Consider the following 17,500-nt stretch of genomic DNA (forward strand, 5'->3'; position numbering starts at 1 on the left):
AGCCAGTTACCTCCAGGATCTGTGCTAAGCTAGGCTAGATGGAGCCAGTTACCTCCAGGATCTGTGCTAAGCTAGGCTAGATGGAGCCAGTTACCTCCAGGATCTGTGCTAAGCTAGGCTAGATGGAGCCAGTTACCTCCAGGATCTGTGCTAAGCTAGGCTAGATGGAGGCAGTTACCTCCAGGATAGTGGCAGCGTAGCGTTGGAGCATCCGCTCCGCTTACGTTATGCGTGCAATGTAGCTGGCCCGTTAGTCCATAAGAGACAAAGCGGTGTTGTTGCAATCAGTTTATTAGATGCCTCAAAACATCCAAAAAGAATCATTCTAAGGTCTGGCTCCAGTGAGGTTTTTAAAAATATTGGAGAAGATTAGGAATATTTCGGTTGGTTTGTCGGCCACTGATTACTTTAATACGTGCAGGTTTGTTGGGTTCCGACGATGTTTGGATGAACCGGTGTGATGCTGAACAGTAGAGAGTTTGACTCACATGTTGTTTGAGCACCAGGTTCTTCACTCCCTCCATGACGAACTGGGAGCCGGAGTTCATCACTCTGGAGAACAGGCTGCAGGGGAAGGAGGAGGAGAGGAGGGAGGAAACAAGGAGGGAGGGAGGAAGGGAGGGAGGGAGGAGGATAGGAGAGAGGAAACAAGGAGGGAGGGAGGGAGGAGGAGAGGAGGGAGGGAGGGAGGAGGAGAAGAGGAAGGAAACAAAGAGGGAGGGAGGAGGGATAGGAGAGAGGAAACAAGGAGGGAGGGAGGGAGGAGACAAGGAGAGGGAGAGGAGGGAGCAAGGAGGGAGGGAGAGGAGAGGAGGAGGGAAACAAGGGAGGGAGGGAGGAGAGGAGGGAAGGAAACAAGGAGGGAGGGAGGAGGAGAGGAGGAGGAAACAAGGAGGAGGGAGGAGAGAGGAGAGGACAAGGGAGGGAGGAGGAGAGAGGACAAGGAGGGAGGGAGAGAGGAAACAAGGAGGGAGGGAGGAGGATAGGAGGAAGGAAACAAGGAGGGAGGGAGGGAGGATAGGAGAGAGGAAACAAGGAGGGAGGGAGGGAGGAGGAGAAGAGGAAGGAAACAAGGAGGGGGGGAGGAGGATAGGAGGAAGGAAACAAGGAGGGAGGGAGGGAGGGAGGATAGGAGGAAGGAAACAAGGAGGGAGGGAGGGAGGAGGAGAAGAGGAAGGAAACAAGGAGGGAGGGAGGAGGATAGGAGAAGGAAACAAGGAGGGAGGGAGGGAGGATAGGAGAGAGGAAACAAGGAGGGAGGGAGGAGGATAGGAGAGAGGAAACAAGGAGGGAGGGAGGAGGATAGGAGGAAGGAAACAAGGAGGGAGGGAGGAGGATAGGAGAGAGGAAACAAGGAGGGAGGGAGGAGGATAGGAGGAAGGAAACAAGGAGGGAGGGAGGGAGGATAGGAGGAAGGAAACAAGGACGGAGGGAGGGAGGAGGATAGGAGAAAGGAAACAAGGAGGGAGGGAGGAGGATAGGAGAGAGGAAACAAGGAGGGAGGGAGGAGGATAGGAGAGAGGAAACAAGGAGGGAGGGAGGAGGAGAGGAGGAAGGAAACAAGGAGGGAGGGAGGAGGATAGGAGGAAGGAAACAAGGAGGGAGGGAGGAGGATAGGAGAGAGGAAACAAGGAGGGAGGGAGGAGGATAGGAGAGAGGAAACAAGGAGGGAGGGAGGAGGAGAGGAGGAAGGAAACAAGGAGGGAGGGAGGAGGATAGGAGGAAGGAAACAAGGAGGGAGGGAGGAGGATAGGAGAGAGGAAACAAGGAGGGAGGGAGGAGGATAGGAGAGAGGAAACAAGGAGGGAGGAGGAGAGGAGGAAGGAAACAAGGAGGGAGGGAGGGAGGATAGGAGGAAGGAAACAAGGACGGAGGGAGGGAGGAGGATAGGAGGAAGGAAACAAGAAGGGAGGGAGGAGGATAGGAGTAAGGGAAACAAGGAGGGAGGGAGGAGGTTAGGAGGAGAAGAGGAAGGAAACAAGGAGGGAGGGAGGGAGGAGGAGGAGAAGAGGAAGGAAACGGGGAGGGAGGGAGGAGGAGAGAGGAAACAAGGAGGGAGGGAGGAAGAGAGGGAGGGGAGGGAGTAAATAAGTAGGAAGAGAAGGAGAGGAGGAAAGGGTTAGACTGGTAGTCTGAAAACATGAACCCATGTTTTTTAAATTGCTTTGCATAAAGGCGTCAAAACCTAAAGAAAAGTGATTAAAAGGTGAGAACTGCACCAAACATCGTCATCACGGCACAATTAACATATCATGAAAAGGTTGGGACATCGCTAAAGAAACCAAAAATATCAGCAGAAAACTGTTGCAGAAAGCTCTGTGAACGTGAACGGGACCTAAACCTCTAATTATGACTCAGACTGAACAGAGCTGCTTTCAGTTCATATCTGGAGTTTGAACCATTCTTATTGATTTATTTCATGAATACCGAAAGCAAAATGTGTCACAAAACCATTTAAAAACATTTCTCATGTCACTAGTCTTGCATGTCCAGACCTTCCTCCACAGCGCTGTGGAGGAAGGTCTGTCTAGTCCACCCAGCATTCCTGGATGGGAGTAAAACCTGCTCTGGTTTATTGGCATTTCTTTAAACCAATCACAATCGTCGTGGGCGGGGCTAAGCTCCGGACGGAGCCACGGTGCCTCTGCTAAATAGTCTCAGGAAGGAGCTTGTTTTGGTGGAACATGTGGACGTTCAAAAGTTTTTTAGTCGTGCGACAGAAACCTCAGATTGGACAGATAGTCTAGATAGCTGTCTGGATTTACCCTGCAGAGATCTGAGGAGCAGTTAACCAGAGTCCTCAGAAATCAGCCGGAGGTTAGAACCCCAACACAGAGACAGAGGAAGGGGACGCACATCTGGCGGACTTTCCCTAGCCTGGAAATCCAGACCCAAATCCGAAAGATTAAGGGTCTGGCAATGAGTAATGAAAATGGCCCAACTCGAGGGGCGGCACCAAGCATGCGTTTGAAAATCTCACTGCACGCTATTGGATAACACTACGACCAATCACAACAATACACGGGGTGAAGTATCCAGAGCCCCAAACGCTTAGCTACCAGAGGAGCTAACTGGTAGATTAAACAGTTAGCTACCAGAGGAGCTAACTGGTAGATTAAACTGTTAGCTACCAGAGGAGCTAACTGGTAGATTAAACTCTTAGCTACCAGAGGAGCTAACTGGTAGATTAAACTGTTAGCTACCAGAGAAGCTAACTGGTAAATTAGACTCTTAGCTACCAGAGGAGCTAACTGGTAGATTAAACTGTTAGCTACCAGAGGAGCTAACTGGTAAATTAGACTCTTAGCTACCAGAGGAGCTAACTGGTAGATTAGACTCTTAGCTACCAGAGGAGCTAACTGGTAGATTAGACTGTTGTCATCTGTTTAGCTGGCCTCTGGCCCGCCTATATCAGATACACTGATGTGATTGGTGCAGCTCGGCTACAAGTCATAGCTAATGAGCATCATTACTCAATGCCAGACTGACTCGCTGAGCTAATTACAATTGTGCTCTCGCGAGAACTCTGGATTTCCAGGGTAGAATTTCTGGCAGCACCCGAGCAATCCCTGAGGTGGAACGTGTTGGATATAGATTCTCACGTGACTAACTTACCCCATGGGTTTGACTCCACTGTTGCCGTAGTTGGCCGGGGTGGCGGCCATCTTGGTAAACGCCCTGTAAAAGATGATAGGAAACCAGAATGACTCAACACGTCTGAGTGACACTTGGTCAGTTTTACTAGCCAGACATTACATGGAAATTATTTCACGTGTGTCAGAAACAGAGACGACAACCCGCTCTCATCGAAGGTTATTAAAAATGAAAAATGACATGATAAATGCAGAAATAATTGTAGTTGTTTGTCTCTGCCAACCAGTCAAGTTGCAGTTATAAATCTACGTCAAATAACATATGTAATGAAGACTTTGAAGCAGTTTAATAAAAGGTTTTACGTGTTGTAAAATGTGGACGCTTCACACACAGAAAGTCTAAACAATCATCACAGTTTTAAGATCAGTGTCACCAACACATCCAACCAAATGTCTCCCCTTCTGTTTCTGAGTTATGACGTTGAATAACGGCCGGAAACATTACCGTATTTTCCGGACTATAAGTCACACTTTTTTTTCATTCTTTGGCTGGTCCTGCGACTTATAGTCAGGTGCGACTTATATATCAAAATATATATAATGTAACATGTTTTTAAATGTTATTTCATGCTGAAAACATTACCGTCTACAGCCGCGAGAGGCGTTCTAGGCTCGTGAGGACTATATGCTGCTCCTAAAGACAACTGAGAAAGAAAAGAAGCTGCAGGAGACTGCAGGTAGTAAAACACGCAGCCGAAAACGGTAATCGAGCAGCAGAAGGAGAGTTTGGAGTGAGAGAGAAACTTGTGAGGGACTGGAGAAAAGGTTAGTCTTACTGCAATGAAGAAAACAAAGAAAGCTAGTCGCGCTGAAATCCAGATGGCCAGAGCTGGAGGAAGGAGTCCACAGATGGGTGCTTGAACAACGTGCTGCTGGGAGAGGCTCGTCAACAGTGCTGCTACGTTACGTTTACATAGAGGACACCTACCGTATTCAGCCCCTTGTTCTGGGGGCTGTTGGGTAGTTTAATAACTGTTAATGTGTTACGTTAACGTAGAGGACACCTACCGTGTTCAGCCCCTTGTTCTGGGGGCTGTTGGGTAGTTTAATAACTGTTAATGTGTTACGTTAACATAGAGGACACCTGATCGTATTCAGCCCCTTGTTCTGGGGGCTGTTGGGTAGTTTAATAACTGTTAATGTGTTACGTTAACGTAGAGGACACCTACCGTATTCAGCCCCTTGTTCTGGGGGCTGTTGGGTAGTTTAATAACTTGCCTTTCCAGATTAAATGTCTGTTCTTGGTCTTGGATTTTGTGAAATAAATGTCTAAATAAATGTGACTTATAGTCCAGTGAGACTTATATATGTTTTTTTTTCCTCTTCATGACGCATTTTTTGACTGATGCGACTTATACTTCGGAGCGACTTATAGTCCGGAAAACACGGTATGTCACAGTGAAGTTGACCTTTTGGATATAAAATATCACCACTTGATCATCTAATCCTGTCAGTATGTCATGTGTGTAAAATGTCGGCATAATTAGCGTAGGAGTTCTTGAGTTATGGGCAAAAATATGTTTGACCTTTGACCACCAAAGTGGACGTTTATGCCACATTTGAAGACATTCCCTCCAGGTGGTTGTGAGATATCGTTTTGACAAGAATGGGACGAATAACCTAAAAAAAACATAACCACCAGGCTCTCCGCTGTGCTAAAGATTGGCGCCAGGTCTATTTTCACACGAGCAGCATCGGTCGATCACTACAAAACTGCAGGTCCTTTTTATCAGGACGACGCCAGAAAAGAGAAAGCATGGAGTAGGAGAGCTTGGAGCGGAAGGTAGATACTAGCTTAAGAAACACCTGATTGTTCTGTGATGTTCTTGTAGAGACAATCAAATCTGGGAGTCGGGCAGCAAGACGCTCCCGGTGTGGTATGGCGGTTGGTGGAGGACGGAACAAAACTGCACCCATTAGAAAATCTGGGTCATGTTTTCGGCCGTGGCTATCACGAATATATGTGTAGCTGACGCTGGAAAGTAGAGATGGTCCGATACCATTTTTCCTGATACTGTACAACAGCTGTATACTACTATCTCTGTATAGATGATATGATGTATAACAGCTGTATACTACTATCCCTGTATGGATGCTATGATGTATAACAGCTGTATACTACTATCCCTGTATGGATGATATGATGTATAACAGCTGTATACTACTATCCCTGTATGGATGCTATGATGTATAACAGCTGTATACTACTATCCCTGTATAGATGATATGATGTATAACAGCTGTATACTACTATCCCTGTATGGATGCTATGATGTATAACAGCTGTATACTACTATCTCTGTATAGATGATATGATGTATAACAGCTGTATACTACTATCTCTGTATAGATGATATGATGTATAACAGCTGTATACTACTATCCCTGTATGGATGATATGATGTATAACAGCTGTATACTACTATCTCTGTATAGATGATATGATGTATAACAGCTGTATACTACTATCTCTGTATGGATGATATGATGTATAACAGCTGTATACTACTATCTCTGTATAGATGATATGATGTATAACAGCTGTATACTACTATCTCTGTATAGATGATATGATGTATAACAGCTGTATACTACTATCTCTGTATAGATGATATGATGTATAACAGCTGTATACTACTATCTCTGTATAGATGTGATATTATTTCTATCTCTGTTGTGGGTCTGGCTCAGGTTAAAGTCTTTGTGAAACATGAACACCCAGAACTTTCTGTTATTCTCCAGTTTGACAGTCAGTTATAACGGGAAAAGAACATAAATAAACTACTTTAACGTAGATTCTCTTCAGGGCTTTATTACGTGGTATCTGATCGGTGCATTAACTCCAGTACTTCCTGATACCGATACCAGCGTTTTAGACAGTATCGGAGGCGATACTGATACTGGTATCGGTACATCTCTACTGGAAAGTGTATATATATATTGCCATGACAACACCGGAAATTAATATAAGTGATCTGTATGATTGTTAGGTAGTTACAGTTTTACACAGTTATTCTTTTGGTATATTCAGCAGGGATGCACCGAATCCAGGATTCGGCATCGGCTGAATATTGGGCTTTTTGACGGGGTTTGGTTTCTGCCTACGCTGGTCGACGTAATGACGGCGCCGTTGATTACAGGAAGGTGTTTACGTAGGTGGAGCTTCAATGCAGCAGGCTGAGAGGAAGTGGAAATGGAACTGGTGAGCAGAAAAAGTGTTGTTTGGCAGTACTTTCAGTCAAAAGAAGGCCATTCAAGTCCAGCTACATGTTCAATCTGCAATGCTGATTAGTCTGGTGGTGGCGAGGACCCTAAACAATACACAACATCACCGCTGTTACAACATCTGGTATGAAACATCTGGAAGAATACGAGCTGAGCATGAAGGAATCTACAGACAGCAGCCAGAATGCAGCAACTTCAGGTACGGCAAAGGAAGGACAGTCACTGTTTACTTCATTAATGTGTTGACTGTGTTCATGGACTGAGGACGGGACGAGGACTCAGCAGAACCTCAACCAGGGGGTTCAGGGTTCAGCAGAACCTCAACCAGGGGGTTCAGGACTCAGCAGAATCTCAACCAGGGGGTTCAGGGTTCAGCAGAACCCCAAAAATCTGGATTTGGTGCATCCCTAATATTCAGTAAGAACGAGTTTTATTTTGGTAAACTACAAGACCGGAAGTTTGAGGGGAGCGCGAACAGAGGAGAGAAATGCCGGCCGTGAATGGCGAACTTTTAAATTGGCCATATTCTGCTCATTTTCAGGTTCATAATTGTATTTAGAGGTTGTACCAGAATAGGTTTACATGGTTTAATTTTCAGAAAACACCATATTTTAGTTGTACTGCTCATTGCTGCAGCTCCTCTTTTCACCCTGTGTTCAGGTCTCTGTTTTAGCTACAGAGTGAGACCTCTCACTGCTGGAACATCTTTGTTGGCAGTCGCACATGCTCAGTAGCTAGGTAAGGACTACACGCTCAGTAGCTAGGTAAGGACTACATGCTCAGTAGCTAGGTAAGGACTACGCGCTCAGTAGCTAGGTAAGAACTACACGCTCAGTAGCTAGGTAAGGACTACACGCTCAGTAGCTAGGTAAGGACTACACGCTCAGTAGCTAGGTAAGGACTACACGCTCAGTAGCTAGGTAAGGACTACACGCTCAGTAGCTAGGTAAGGACTACATGCTCAGTAGCTAGGTAAGGACTACGCGCTCAGTAGCTAGGTAAGGACTACGTGCTCAGTAGCTAGGGTAAGGACTACGCGCTCAGTAGCTAGGTAAAGGACTACGCGCTCAGTAGCTAGGTAAGGACTACATGCTCAGTAGCTAGGTAAGGACTACATGAGCTAGCTAGGTAAAGACTACATGAGCTAGCTAGGTAAAGACTACACGCTCAGTAGCTAGGTAAGGACTACATGAGCTAGCTAGCTGTTTCTACAACTTCAGTACAAGGCAGGATTAGCTGGGAGACTTCTTCTAAACGAGGGAACACTTCCACCTTTGTGTTGAATACCTGCAGAACAGGGACATGGAAGTAGTTCTTTTGGAGATTATGGTGAACTAGTGTGTGTTGTAGCAGTGTTCTGCCATTGAGAACGAGCTAGCATGCTAACAGTTAGCCCCCTAGCCCCCTCGTCTCAGCTAGTGACGTAGAAAGCCGTGCAGATGTTGACCAGCTGACCCGGAGACTGAAGGCAGGACACATTCAGGAACCGTATCTCACTCAGAACAGCATGGAGGTTTTTTTTCAAAGTGTGTATGCGTGTAGAAGCACCAGAGACACAAAATAACTCCCCAAATCCCAGAAAAAGAGATTTTTTTTCATAATATGCACACTTTAAGCTCCTGTTTTTGTTTACTGTACTGCTGGTCTACCAGGCGAACACGTTTTCACGGCGTTCCATCATACTTCTATAAGGAATAAAGGTGAATATGGACATCGGTGTGAAGTGTGGACTCCTTTATGACCAGGGTAGCTACAGAGTGAACAGACTAAAATGAAACCCTAGGAGGCTCAAATGACCCAAACCGGTCAGTAACTAAAAGCTGTGGTTGGATAACAGACTTACTTCCACTGTTTGATGTAGTTGAGAGGTGAAAGGTCACAGCCGGCGTCCAGCAGAGCCGTCTTATATTGCTCCAAGTCCGACTGAAACACACAGCAACAATCACACACACATCAGACGATTATCTCAAGAAAACAAAGGACAGCTGAGAAAAAAACCTCAATGATCTCGGTTATTATCAGTGGTGTCGTCCAATGTATTGTAGTGAGTATACTGTACTGTATATGTATGGGCCTATACTGTATATATGGGCCAGAATGGGCCTTTTGGGACAATTTACGGTGGAAATACCTTTATTCAGCCTATGTGAAGAAGAAAAACACAGATGACAATTGAAAATATATCAAAATCACAATGCAAAGTATGTAGTTACGTGTCAATGGGCATTTTTAAGAGGGTATATGGAAATCCTGGAGCTTTCTTAGTGGGTATACTGCGTATTCCTGCGTGTCCCGTAGACTACACCACTGGTTATTATAGAGCGCTGTGAACAGTTGGGAATTTAAGACTTTTACCACTCCCAGTTTGCACAGAAAATGAGATATTATTCACCTTCTTTTTATGCTATTCCGTCTCGGGATAAGCAAGTAATTGTGTAGTTGTTATATTAAAACCTGAGAATCTTTTAAATCGCAAGAACTAGGAGTTCAGTGTCTCGAAAAGCTGCATATAAGCTGGGAATAACTGTCACCATGTCATTTAAAGTCAAGGTAACACTTCACATGAAGGTATCTACATAAGAGTGACATGACACAGTCATGAACACATGAACCCCAACTCTAACTTGTCATGACAAAAACTGAATGACACTTAATGTTTATGACACGTTCATGACAGTGTCACTCTTATGTAGATACCTTCAAGTGTTAGCGGAGTTAATAATGTGAGTTGTAAAAACAGTAAACAGTGTGGCCGGGTTGGCTCAGTGGGTAGAGCAGGCGCACATATACTGAGAGGTTTATGCCTCGACACAGAGGTCCAGGGTTTGAGTCCGACCTTTGATGATGTCTGCATGTCTTCCCCCCCCTCTCTCTCTTCCCTTTCTCACATAGCTGTCCTGTCCATTAAAGCCCAAAAATAATCTTTGAAAAAGCTGCTATCTGTATCTGCTATACTTGTATATTGTACATACATATACATACTATACATGTTGTCCGATACGAAAACTTCAGTTACACTTTACTTGAAGGTATCTACATAAGAGTGACATGTAGATACATAATGTAGTGACATAAGAGTGACATAAGAGTGACATAAGAGTGACATGTTCATAACACTGTCATGAACAAGTCATAAACGTTTATAACTCTACTTTTAGTAAGTTTCATTTGGTTTTTGTCATGACAAGTTATGGTTAGGGTTAGAGTTATTGTGTCATGACAGTGTCATGTGTTCATGACAGTGTCATGACACTCTTATGTAGATACCGTCAAGTAAAATGTTACCAAAACTTCTTTTAATGGCCCTGACACACCAACCCGATAGTCGGCCGTCTGACAGTCTGGCGAGGTCGTGACTCGAGTCAGTTCGCGGTGTTCATGTCGTCGTCCGTCAGAGGGGCCGTCGGCCTTCATTTGGGCCGACCCGACATGCTGGGTCAGAGGGCGGGCAGTCGGACTCAATGACCAATCTGATTGGTGGAGAGCTAACCTGGAAGTGGCGGGCAGGATGAGTGACGAACAGCCTCTCAAAATAAGAGGAAGCTCTGTTAAACTGACCTTTGTTGATCTGAAATGAAGACAGATTCAGCAACTGTACAACCTATTTCTCTCTTACTATCTCTAACTATTTTCGTAAAATATGAGATTTATTTCGAACGAGGCCGCCGTTATCGGACGTGACGGGTTTGCGCAGAACGTACGCTCAAGTCGGCGTCTCTTCGGCGTGTTCTGAGGCACTTTTTGGACCTTTTTGGGGAGCCGACTGATCAGTCCGACGGTCAGCTGTCGGGTTGGTGTGTCAGGGCCTTTACAGAACATGTAATGCAAAAAACGATGCTTTGTGTGATTAAGAAATAACTGTCCAGCAGAGCGTGGTCATTCCTGATGTTAATGTAGCCGTTAGTCATTTTTTATTTATTCTTTAATTTCTCAGTGTTTCTAGAATTGGTTGACAATTGTGTAATACAATAATGTATAACAATGTTAAATATTAGGGATGCACAATATATGTCTGTCAGGGTTCGTGCAGGAGACCCGTTTTCAGAGATTTTAAGACCTTCAACGCCACGTAAAGTTCTTACCGCTCACATTAGCGACACACTTTAACTTACATTAATTAACTTATTATTATGTCTTGTATGTATGTGTGCTGTGTGTCTTATATGTTGCGTCTATAGCACTGACATTAATAAAGTCTATCTAATCTGACATTAACTTTACATTGACTCTAAGAAACAGTCTTAGTGTGTGACCGCTGTATCAGTGCAACATAATTCAGATAGACGGTCTCAGAGTGTTTTTGCAGGACTGAAATCCCACATCAGTCAGAAACTTGAGCAGAGACTAGGCAGCCGAGCGAGGGGAGGGAGGAAAGGGTGAGAGAGGGGGGGGGGGGAGGGGGGAGATCAAAGGAAGGAGAGGAAGAAGAGAAAGGAAACAGACAGGAGGCCAAGAGCTGGTCGCAGAGGGAGAGGGATGACCACAGATGACAGGAAGAGAGAGAGACAGAGAGAGAGAGAGATGGAGAGAGAGAGAGAGGGAGAGAGAGACAGAGAGAGAGAGAGACAGAGAGAGAGAGAGAGGGAGAGAGAGACAGAGGGACAGAGAGAGAGTGAGCGAGATAGAGAGAGACGGAGAGAGACAGAGAGAGAGAGGAAGGGAGAGAGAGAGAGAGACGCAGAGAGACGGAGAGCGAGAGAGACAGAGACAGAGAGACAGACAGAGAGAGAGACAGACAGAGAGAGAGAGAGAGACAGACAGAGAGAGAGAGAGAGAGAGAGAGAGAGAGAAAGCGGCAGAAAGGGTGAAGGGGTAATCCTGAGATGATCCATCTCTCAGGTGGATGAAAGAGGGATGAAATAAAAAGTGAGGATCTTTTCTTGGAAGAGGGGAAACTTGTCACATGATCCGTCAGCTGAGGAAACCGAGGACGAGTCTGAACAGACGCCGAGAGTCACGGCATCGCTGCAAAACCTTTGCTGCACGCCTGCCTCTCTGTCTCGATAAACAAGCTGAAAAAAGGATTGATGCAGTGGAGGATGAAGTAAAGCAAGTAAAAACTAAACGGAGGAAAAAGCTGAGAAATATTTCGCCGTATGAAAGCCTCTCTGTCCCAACAATGATGTCACTGACAACCACCAATAGTTGTTATTGACTAGGCTCAACGGCATTATTAATGGGCAGCGATTACTGCTTTCAAATCTTGGCCGTATTACCGATGTTAAATGATGACTCACTGAATAATTGAGATAGATCTGCGTAAGTTATTTGCAGGTGCAGAAAGCAGAACTCTGGGCCCACAGCGGCAGCAGGAGGCCTGGACTTTAAATCCATTAACGGACGTCTTCTGGAGGTTTGGGGGAAGGTTCACTGATTCACACTTACTAGACTTCGGGAAGTGTTGAAACCCTGTTGACTTCTCCGTGGAAAGTTTTCTATTAACCAGAGTCATCAGGTAACAGCAGGGGGGGGTTGGGTGTGTTTGGTGTGGACTGGGAATGTTACGATACCAAACATTCGGTGCCAATACCGGTAAAATAACACGATTCTCGATGCTGATTTCGATACGGTAAAAACTTCCTTATTAAAATATTTGAAGACATACAAAACATGTGCAATAGAGCATAGAACAACATCATGAAGTGCAATTAATGGTCATAGTGCAACAACTAGTGTCCCGCAGACTTATTCCAGACTTCCAGGCATCTTTTCAAAAAGGTACTGTGTGCAAAAACAACAACAGTGTTTCTAACAGCTGCGTGACCAGAGACGTAACAAACCCCGGGTAAATATTGGAGATGTATCTGAAAGATGGAGACAGCTTAGAGCCCAAAAGGACGCAGAGTTGGCTAATTTCCTCCTGAACAGGTAGCTAAGCATTAGCTTCAGGCTAATTTATCACGGCTACTAGGGACGCCGGACATTTTATTATTATTATTATTATTATTATTATTACATTGAATTATATAGCTACCCAAGTTGGTTGCTGGCAGAAACAATTGAGACCCAGCCAGTAAAGTGATCCCAACTGGTCCTGGCTAACGCCGCCATGCTATCCCTGCTAACTGCTAGCTAACGTTACAGGAGGAGCAGGCAAGTGCGACACGGCTGTTTACAACGCGTAGCTTGTTCAGCGGCCGTAGCCAACAACGGTGAGTAATTTGAAGCCAAGAGAATAAAGAATGTTATCAGGGCATTGACTGTTGTGAGTTACAGATGGCCGGAAAAAATAAACTAAACTAAACCGTGAACGTGCCGATGTTTAGGTCGGGTAGAGTTGACTCTCGGCCACTTGTTCGTGACCTCCTTCTTCTGAATGTATCGACTGGAACCCTCTGAAGCGGATACTGCCCCCATCAGTTCCTGAAGAGGCGCAGCACCGATGCTGCTAACACTAGCATCGTCGCTAACGGTGCCTACGGTGCTTCAAAAAGAAATGGGCATCGTCGGCGTTTTGTCATTTTAGAACCGGAAGGTGTCGGTAGTATCGGTTCTCGTGACATCCCTAGTTGTCGGTTTTTCTTTGTGCGTTTTAATCTATGTACATTTTAAAATACAATTAAAAGAACTATGAAGGGATACGTGCAAACATTGTCAAAATATCCAGGAAAGGATGAAACTCAAAGGCAAGTGGATTTGGTTAAAAACGCTCCGTAGACGTAAAGCCTCTGAACTCCCACACGGGGGATCTCAGTTATTGTGGCTGACTAGACCTCTGCTCAGGTTAAAGTGGGCTGGAGCTTAGATGGGAAATCATTAGGTCACAAATCCTTTTTTCCAACAGAAATGTTAAAGCTATCATTTGTCGCTCGATGGTGTTTTAAGCCCCCAAAGTCTCCTTCAAGGCAGCGCTGCGACTGTTGACTTCAAGGCACCTAACACTAACACTAACCATTGCCGTACTGTCGTTAAAAGGGGAAAGGGTCACGTGGTACGGGCGTGACTAATCAAAGGAAGAACACGGCATGACCGATAAGACCCAATTAGAAGGGGATCGCTAGCGTCCGTCATTGTTCCCAAAGGTCTCCGTTTGTGTCCGTCCAGACTACAAAGCAACCCCGGAGTTTTCAAACCAAAATGTTTAAGTTTTAGGGGCTCGGAAACGCCAGAGTAGTGCAGACGCGAGGAGTAAATGAAGCGAAAGATATCCGTTTTTAAACTAAATGAAGTAGTGTGAATGTAGCCCAGGTCATTAAGTTAAGTTGCTCTTATATAAAAGGTCCCATGTGTGGGAATGTCTCCCGTCTAGCGTTGAGATCATATATCATCAGCTCTCTCGCTCCACGCAGTTCAAAGTACGTATTACAGCTACGGTAGCCTTCACGCTTCAAAAAGCCGGTCTCTTGCTCTTTTCAATCTCCTTTTTCTTTTTCTGGGCGAAGAAGAAGAAGACTCCTGTTCCTGACATTTGGATTTTGAATACGTGTGGTCCTCCATGTTTCCTTCTTCAAACTAGCCGGGGCCGGGAAGCTACGATACCCGTTAGCAGCGTTAGCAGCAGCTGAGTTTATCATGTGACAGAGAAAACATGAAAGGTGGAGCAGTATGTCCTGTATGTCCCTTACACACACACACACACACACACACACACACACACACACACACACACACACACACACACACAGGTGGAGCAGTATGTCCTGTATGTCCCTTACACACACACACACACACACACACACAGGTGGAGCAGTATGTCCTGTATGTCCCTTACACACACACACACACACACACAAATTTCAAGCCAATAGGAATACTTGGAATTGATGGTGGAGGTAAATATTCATGAAAAAGGACAAGGTCGTGAACAGGCAGCACAGGTTTTGATAATGAACAACTAAACACGTTACACACTGGGACTTTAAGTTTAACCCTCACCTGGAAAACGGCGAACCTTCACAGACTTTTTGTCAAAATAAAAGCAAAGCAAAGACTGAACTCCTGGTGCCTAACATATTTAATAGCTCAAACTAATAGCAAACACAGTTGCTGTCATTTCATAACGAATGAGAGGAGTTTTTTGGCCAAACTTAACCTGATCCAGCTGTTTTCCTTTCAACAGTGACACTAACCAGGTCTGTTTTCTGAGAGGAACTTTGGCTCGATCATCATCGTTCCATCATCGTGGCTCAATTCAATCATTATGAATATGGTAAAGCCAAGAAGATTCTTCTCATAAAGCCCGTACTATTGATCAGTGTAATGTTGTTTTGGGGACATGAGGGCACAGCTGACTTGAAACCATGTGTAGAAACCATTTCTACTGTTTGCCAACCCACAGCTTGTGCTGTTTTGGTTTGAGTGTCGGTGAAGATGCCGAGCATGGGACAAAGGGAAGAACTGGAGGTCTGTCATCTGAGACGCTAAGTGAACTTTTGTTTGTTTGAATCTGTCCAACGACGCAAATCTCAAGAGGTTGCGCGGCGGTGGGAGTGTCACTTAAAAGGAACACGCCGACTTATTGGGACTTATTCCCCGTATCCCCCAGAGTTAGATAAGTCCAGACATACCCTTCTCATCTCCGTACGTGCATTTGTAGAGTCACAGCGTGTACAAATAACAAGGTCACATGACACACAGCCATGTTCTAACCGTATACAAACTGGGAACTATATTCTGAGAAGGTGAAGCACTGCTACTTCTGCTACTTGGGCGGAGTGATTTGCTCGCAGCACCTGAGAAGCCCCGTGGTGAGGAGCAGAGTAGCAGTGCTTCGCCTTTCTGGCACTGCAGAGTTTGATCGCTGGTTCGGGAAGGGGATTTCTTTCTGGAGTTTGCATGTTTCTCCCTGTGTTTGCGTGGGTTTCCTCCCACCATAAAGACATGCATGCTGGGTAACTAGGACTACAGTTGGAAATGAGCTGTCTGGCGCATTTACAGAAATGTTGATTAATGTGCATTGTCCTAATAAAAAAAAGGTATGCATGTCCCTCATTTTAACATAAACTAGTGCTGTCAAAAGATTAAAATATGTAATCGTGATTAATCGCATTAATGTCATAGTTAACTCGCAATTAATCGCACATTTTTATCTATTCTAAATGTCCCTTGATTTCTTTTTGTCCAATTACTTTTTCTCATTTTAATGCTCTTATCAACATGGAAAAGTGGATCGGCTTGCTTTGTGCTTTTGTCGCCTGGCTTTGACGAGGGGGCGGAGAATTGGCATCAGCTGTGTGGGTGGCCGTCAGCTGCGTGCTTGGCCATCAGCCGCGTGCTTGGCCATCAGCCGCGTGCTTGGCCATCAGCCGCGTGCTTGGCCATCAGCCGTGTGCTTGGCCATCAGCCGCGTGCTTGGCCATCAGCCGCGTGCTTGGCCATCAGCCGTGTGCTTGGCCATCAGCCGTGTGCTTGGCCATCAGCTGAGTACTTGGCCATCAGCTGTATGCTTGGCCATCAGCTGAGTACTTGGCCATCAGCTGTATGCTTGGCCATCAGCTGTGTACTTGGCCATCAGCTGTATGCTTGGCCATCAGCTGTATGCTTGGCCATCAGCTGTGTACTTGGCCATCAGCTGTGTACTTGGCCATCAGCTGTGTTCTTGGCCGTCAAGTGGTATTTCAGACTGGACGTGCTGCGATGATAGCTCAGTTCACAATGACTAAACACACAGATCACTTTGGTCTTGTCAATGGAACCATTTGGCAACTTTTTAAAAGTAAACTTTCCATTCAGAATCTTATCGGCATCCATTTCAGCGTCTCGCGCTCGCCATCCACTCAAAGCGTAACGTTAGCCTGCTGCTCTTTGGCCGGCTCGCAAGCCCAAACAAGTGTGTGCGGCGTGCCTGTTGTTGTGTTTCCGGTCTAGCTAGATCCGGTGTGGTGTTGTAGTTTTTCTAACGTTTCTAGTTGTTGCAACAGCATGTGAAAAAAAACTACAAAGTTTGCTCTGCCAAAAAGAACGTTAATCTCGCGTAACGCCGTCAATAACGTGTTTAACTGACAGCACTAACATAAACTGTTAACTGTAACACTGAACTAAAACGTAATAATGTGAATGTAACCGGCTCCTGACTTCTGACCCCGACGCTGGCGGTACTAAAGATTTACTCAGATGAGAATGAGGAGCGTTGTCGTGCTTGGTTTTTAATTTCCCCAGATCTTCTGCTTCCCTCAGTGTCTGTTTTGTCCTTTGTTTTGTCCTTGGAAGTAATCGCTAAACCACAGAAAGTTCTCCTAAAACTCACAATGGTCTTCTTCAGTGTGAGGTATTATTTTGGCAGAGCGGGACAACAAACTAAACCACAACCGCTGAACCATCTCTGCTCTCATACAACCTCTAACACATCCCATAAAACACATATTACTGCTCCTCATCTGCCAACTCTCACTTTCTACTTCACAGGGTTAGTATTAGAGGGCTGACCTTTTTTTGTAGCCACGATACGCACTGACGAGGGTGATAGCTGCTTAACATTGGGTTATTTTTCTCCATAAGTTGAATCAGACTTAAGTTTTTGTCGCAGGCATTCAAAGTGAATGGAAAGACCTGCATTTTTGCTGGACTGTTTGACGGCTGACGCAGTGTGTGTGTGTGTGTGTGAATGAATGCTCAGCCAGCCGGTGCACCACTGTATCGGCATTATGCACGGCCTTAATGCTACTATGGTTACCTTTATCAAA

At 45.3% G+C, this 17,500-nt stretch overlaps 1 protein-coding gene across 1 annotated transcript in view; it reads right to left on the bottom strand.

Annotated features, from left to right (window-relative positions):
- Window positions 1-17,500, bottom strand: part of scfd1 (sec1 family domain containing 1) — a 50,296-nt gene that overhangs the window by 9,670 nt on the left and 23,126 nt on the right. Inside the window, exons 17-19 of the mRNA XM_078277445.1 lie at window positions 8,722-8,801; window positions 3,616-3,678; window positions 489-564 (exon numbers count right to left, since the gene is read on the bottom strand). Coding sequence (XP_078133571.1) covers window positions 489-564; window positions 3,616-3,678; window positions 8,722-8,801 — 219 coding nt within the window. The remainder of the gene's footprint in view (window positions 1-488; window positions 565-3,615; window positions 3,679-8,721; window positions 8,802-17,500) is intronic.

The sequence above is a fragment of the Sander vitreus genome, chromosome 20 (assembly GCF_031162955.1).
Source record: "Sander vitreus isolate 19-12246 chromosome 20, sanVit1, whole genome shotgun sequence".
NCBI lineage: Eukaryota > Metazoa > Chordata > Actinopteri > Perciformes > Percidae > Sander > Sander vitreus.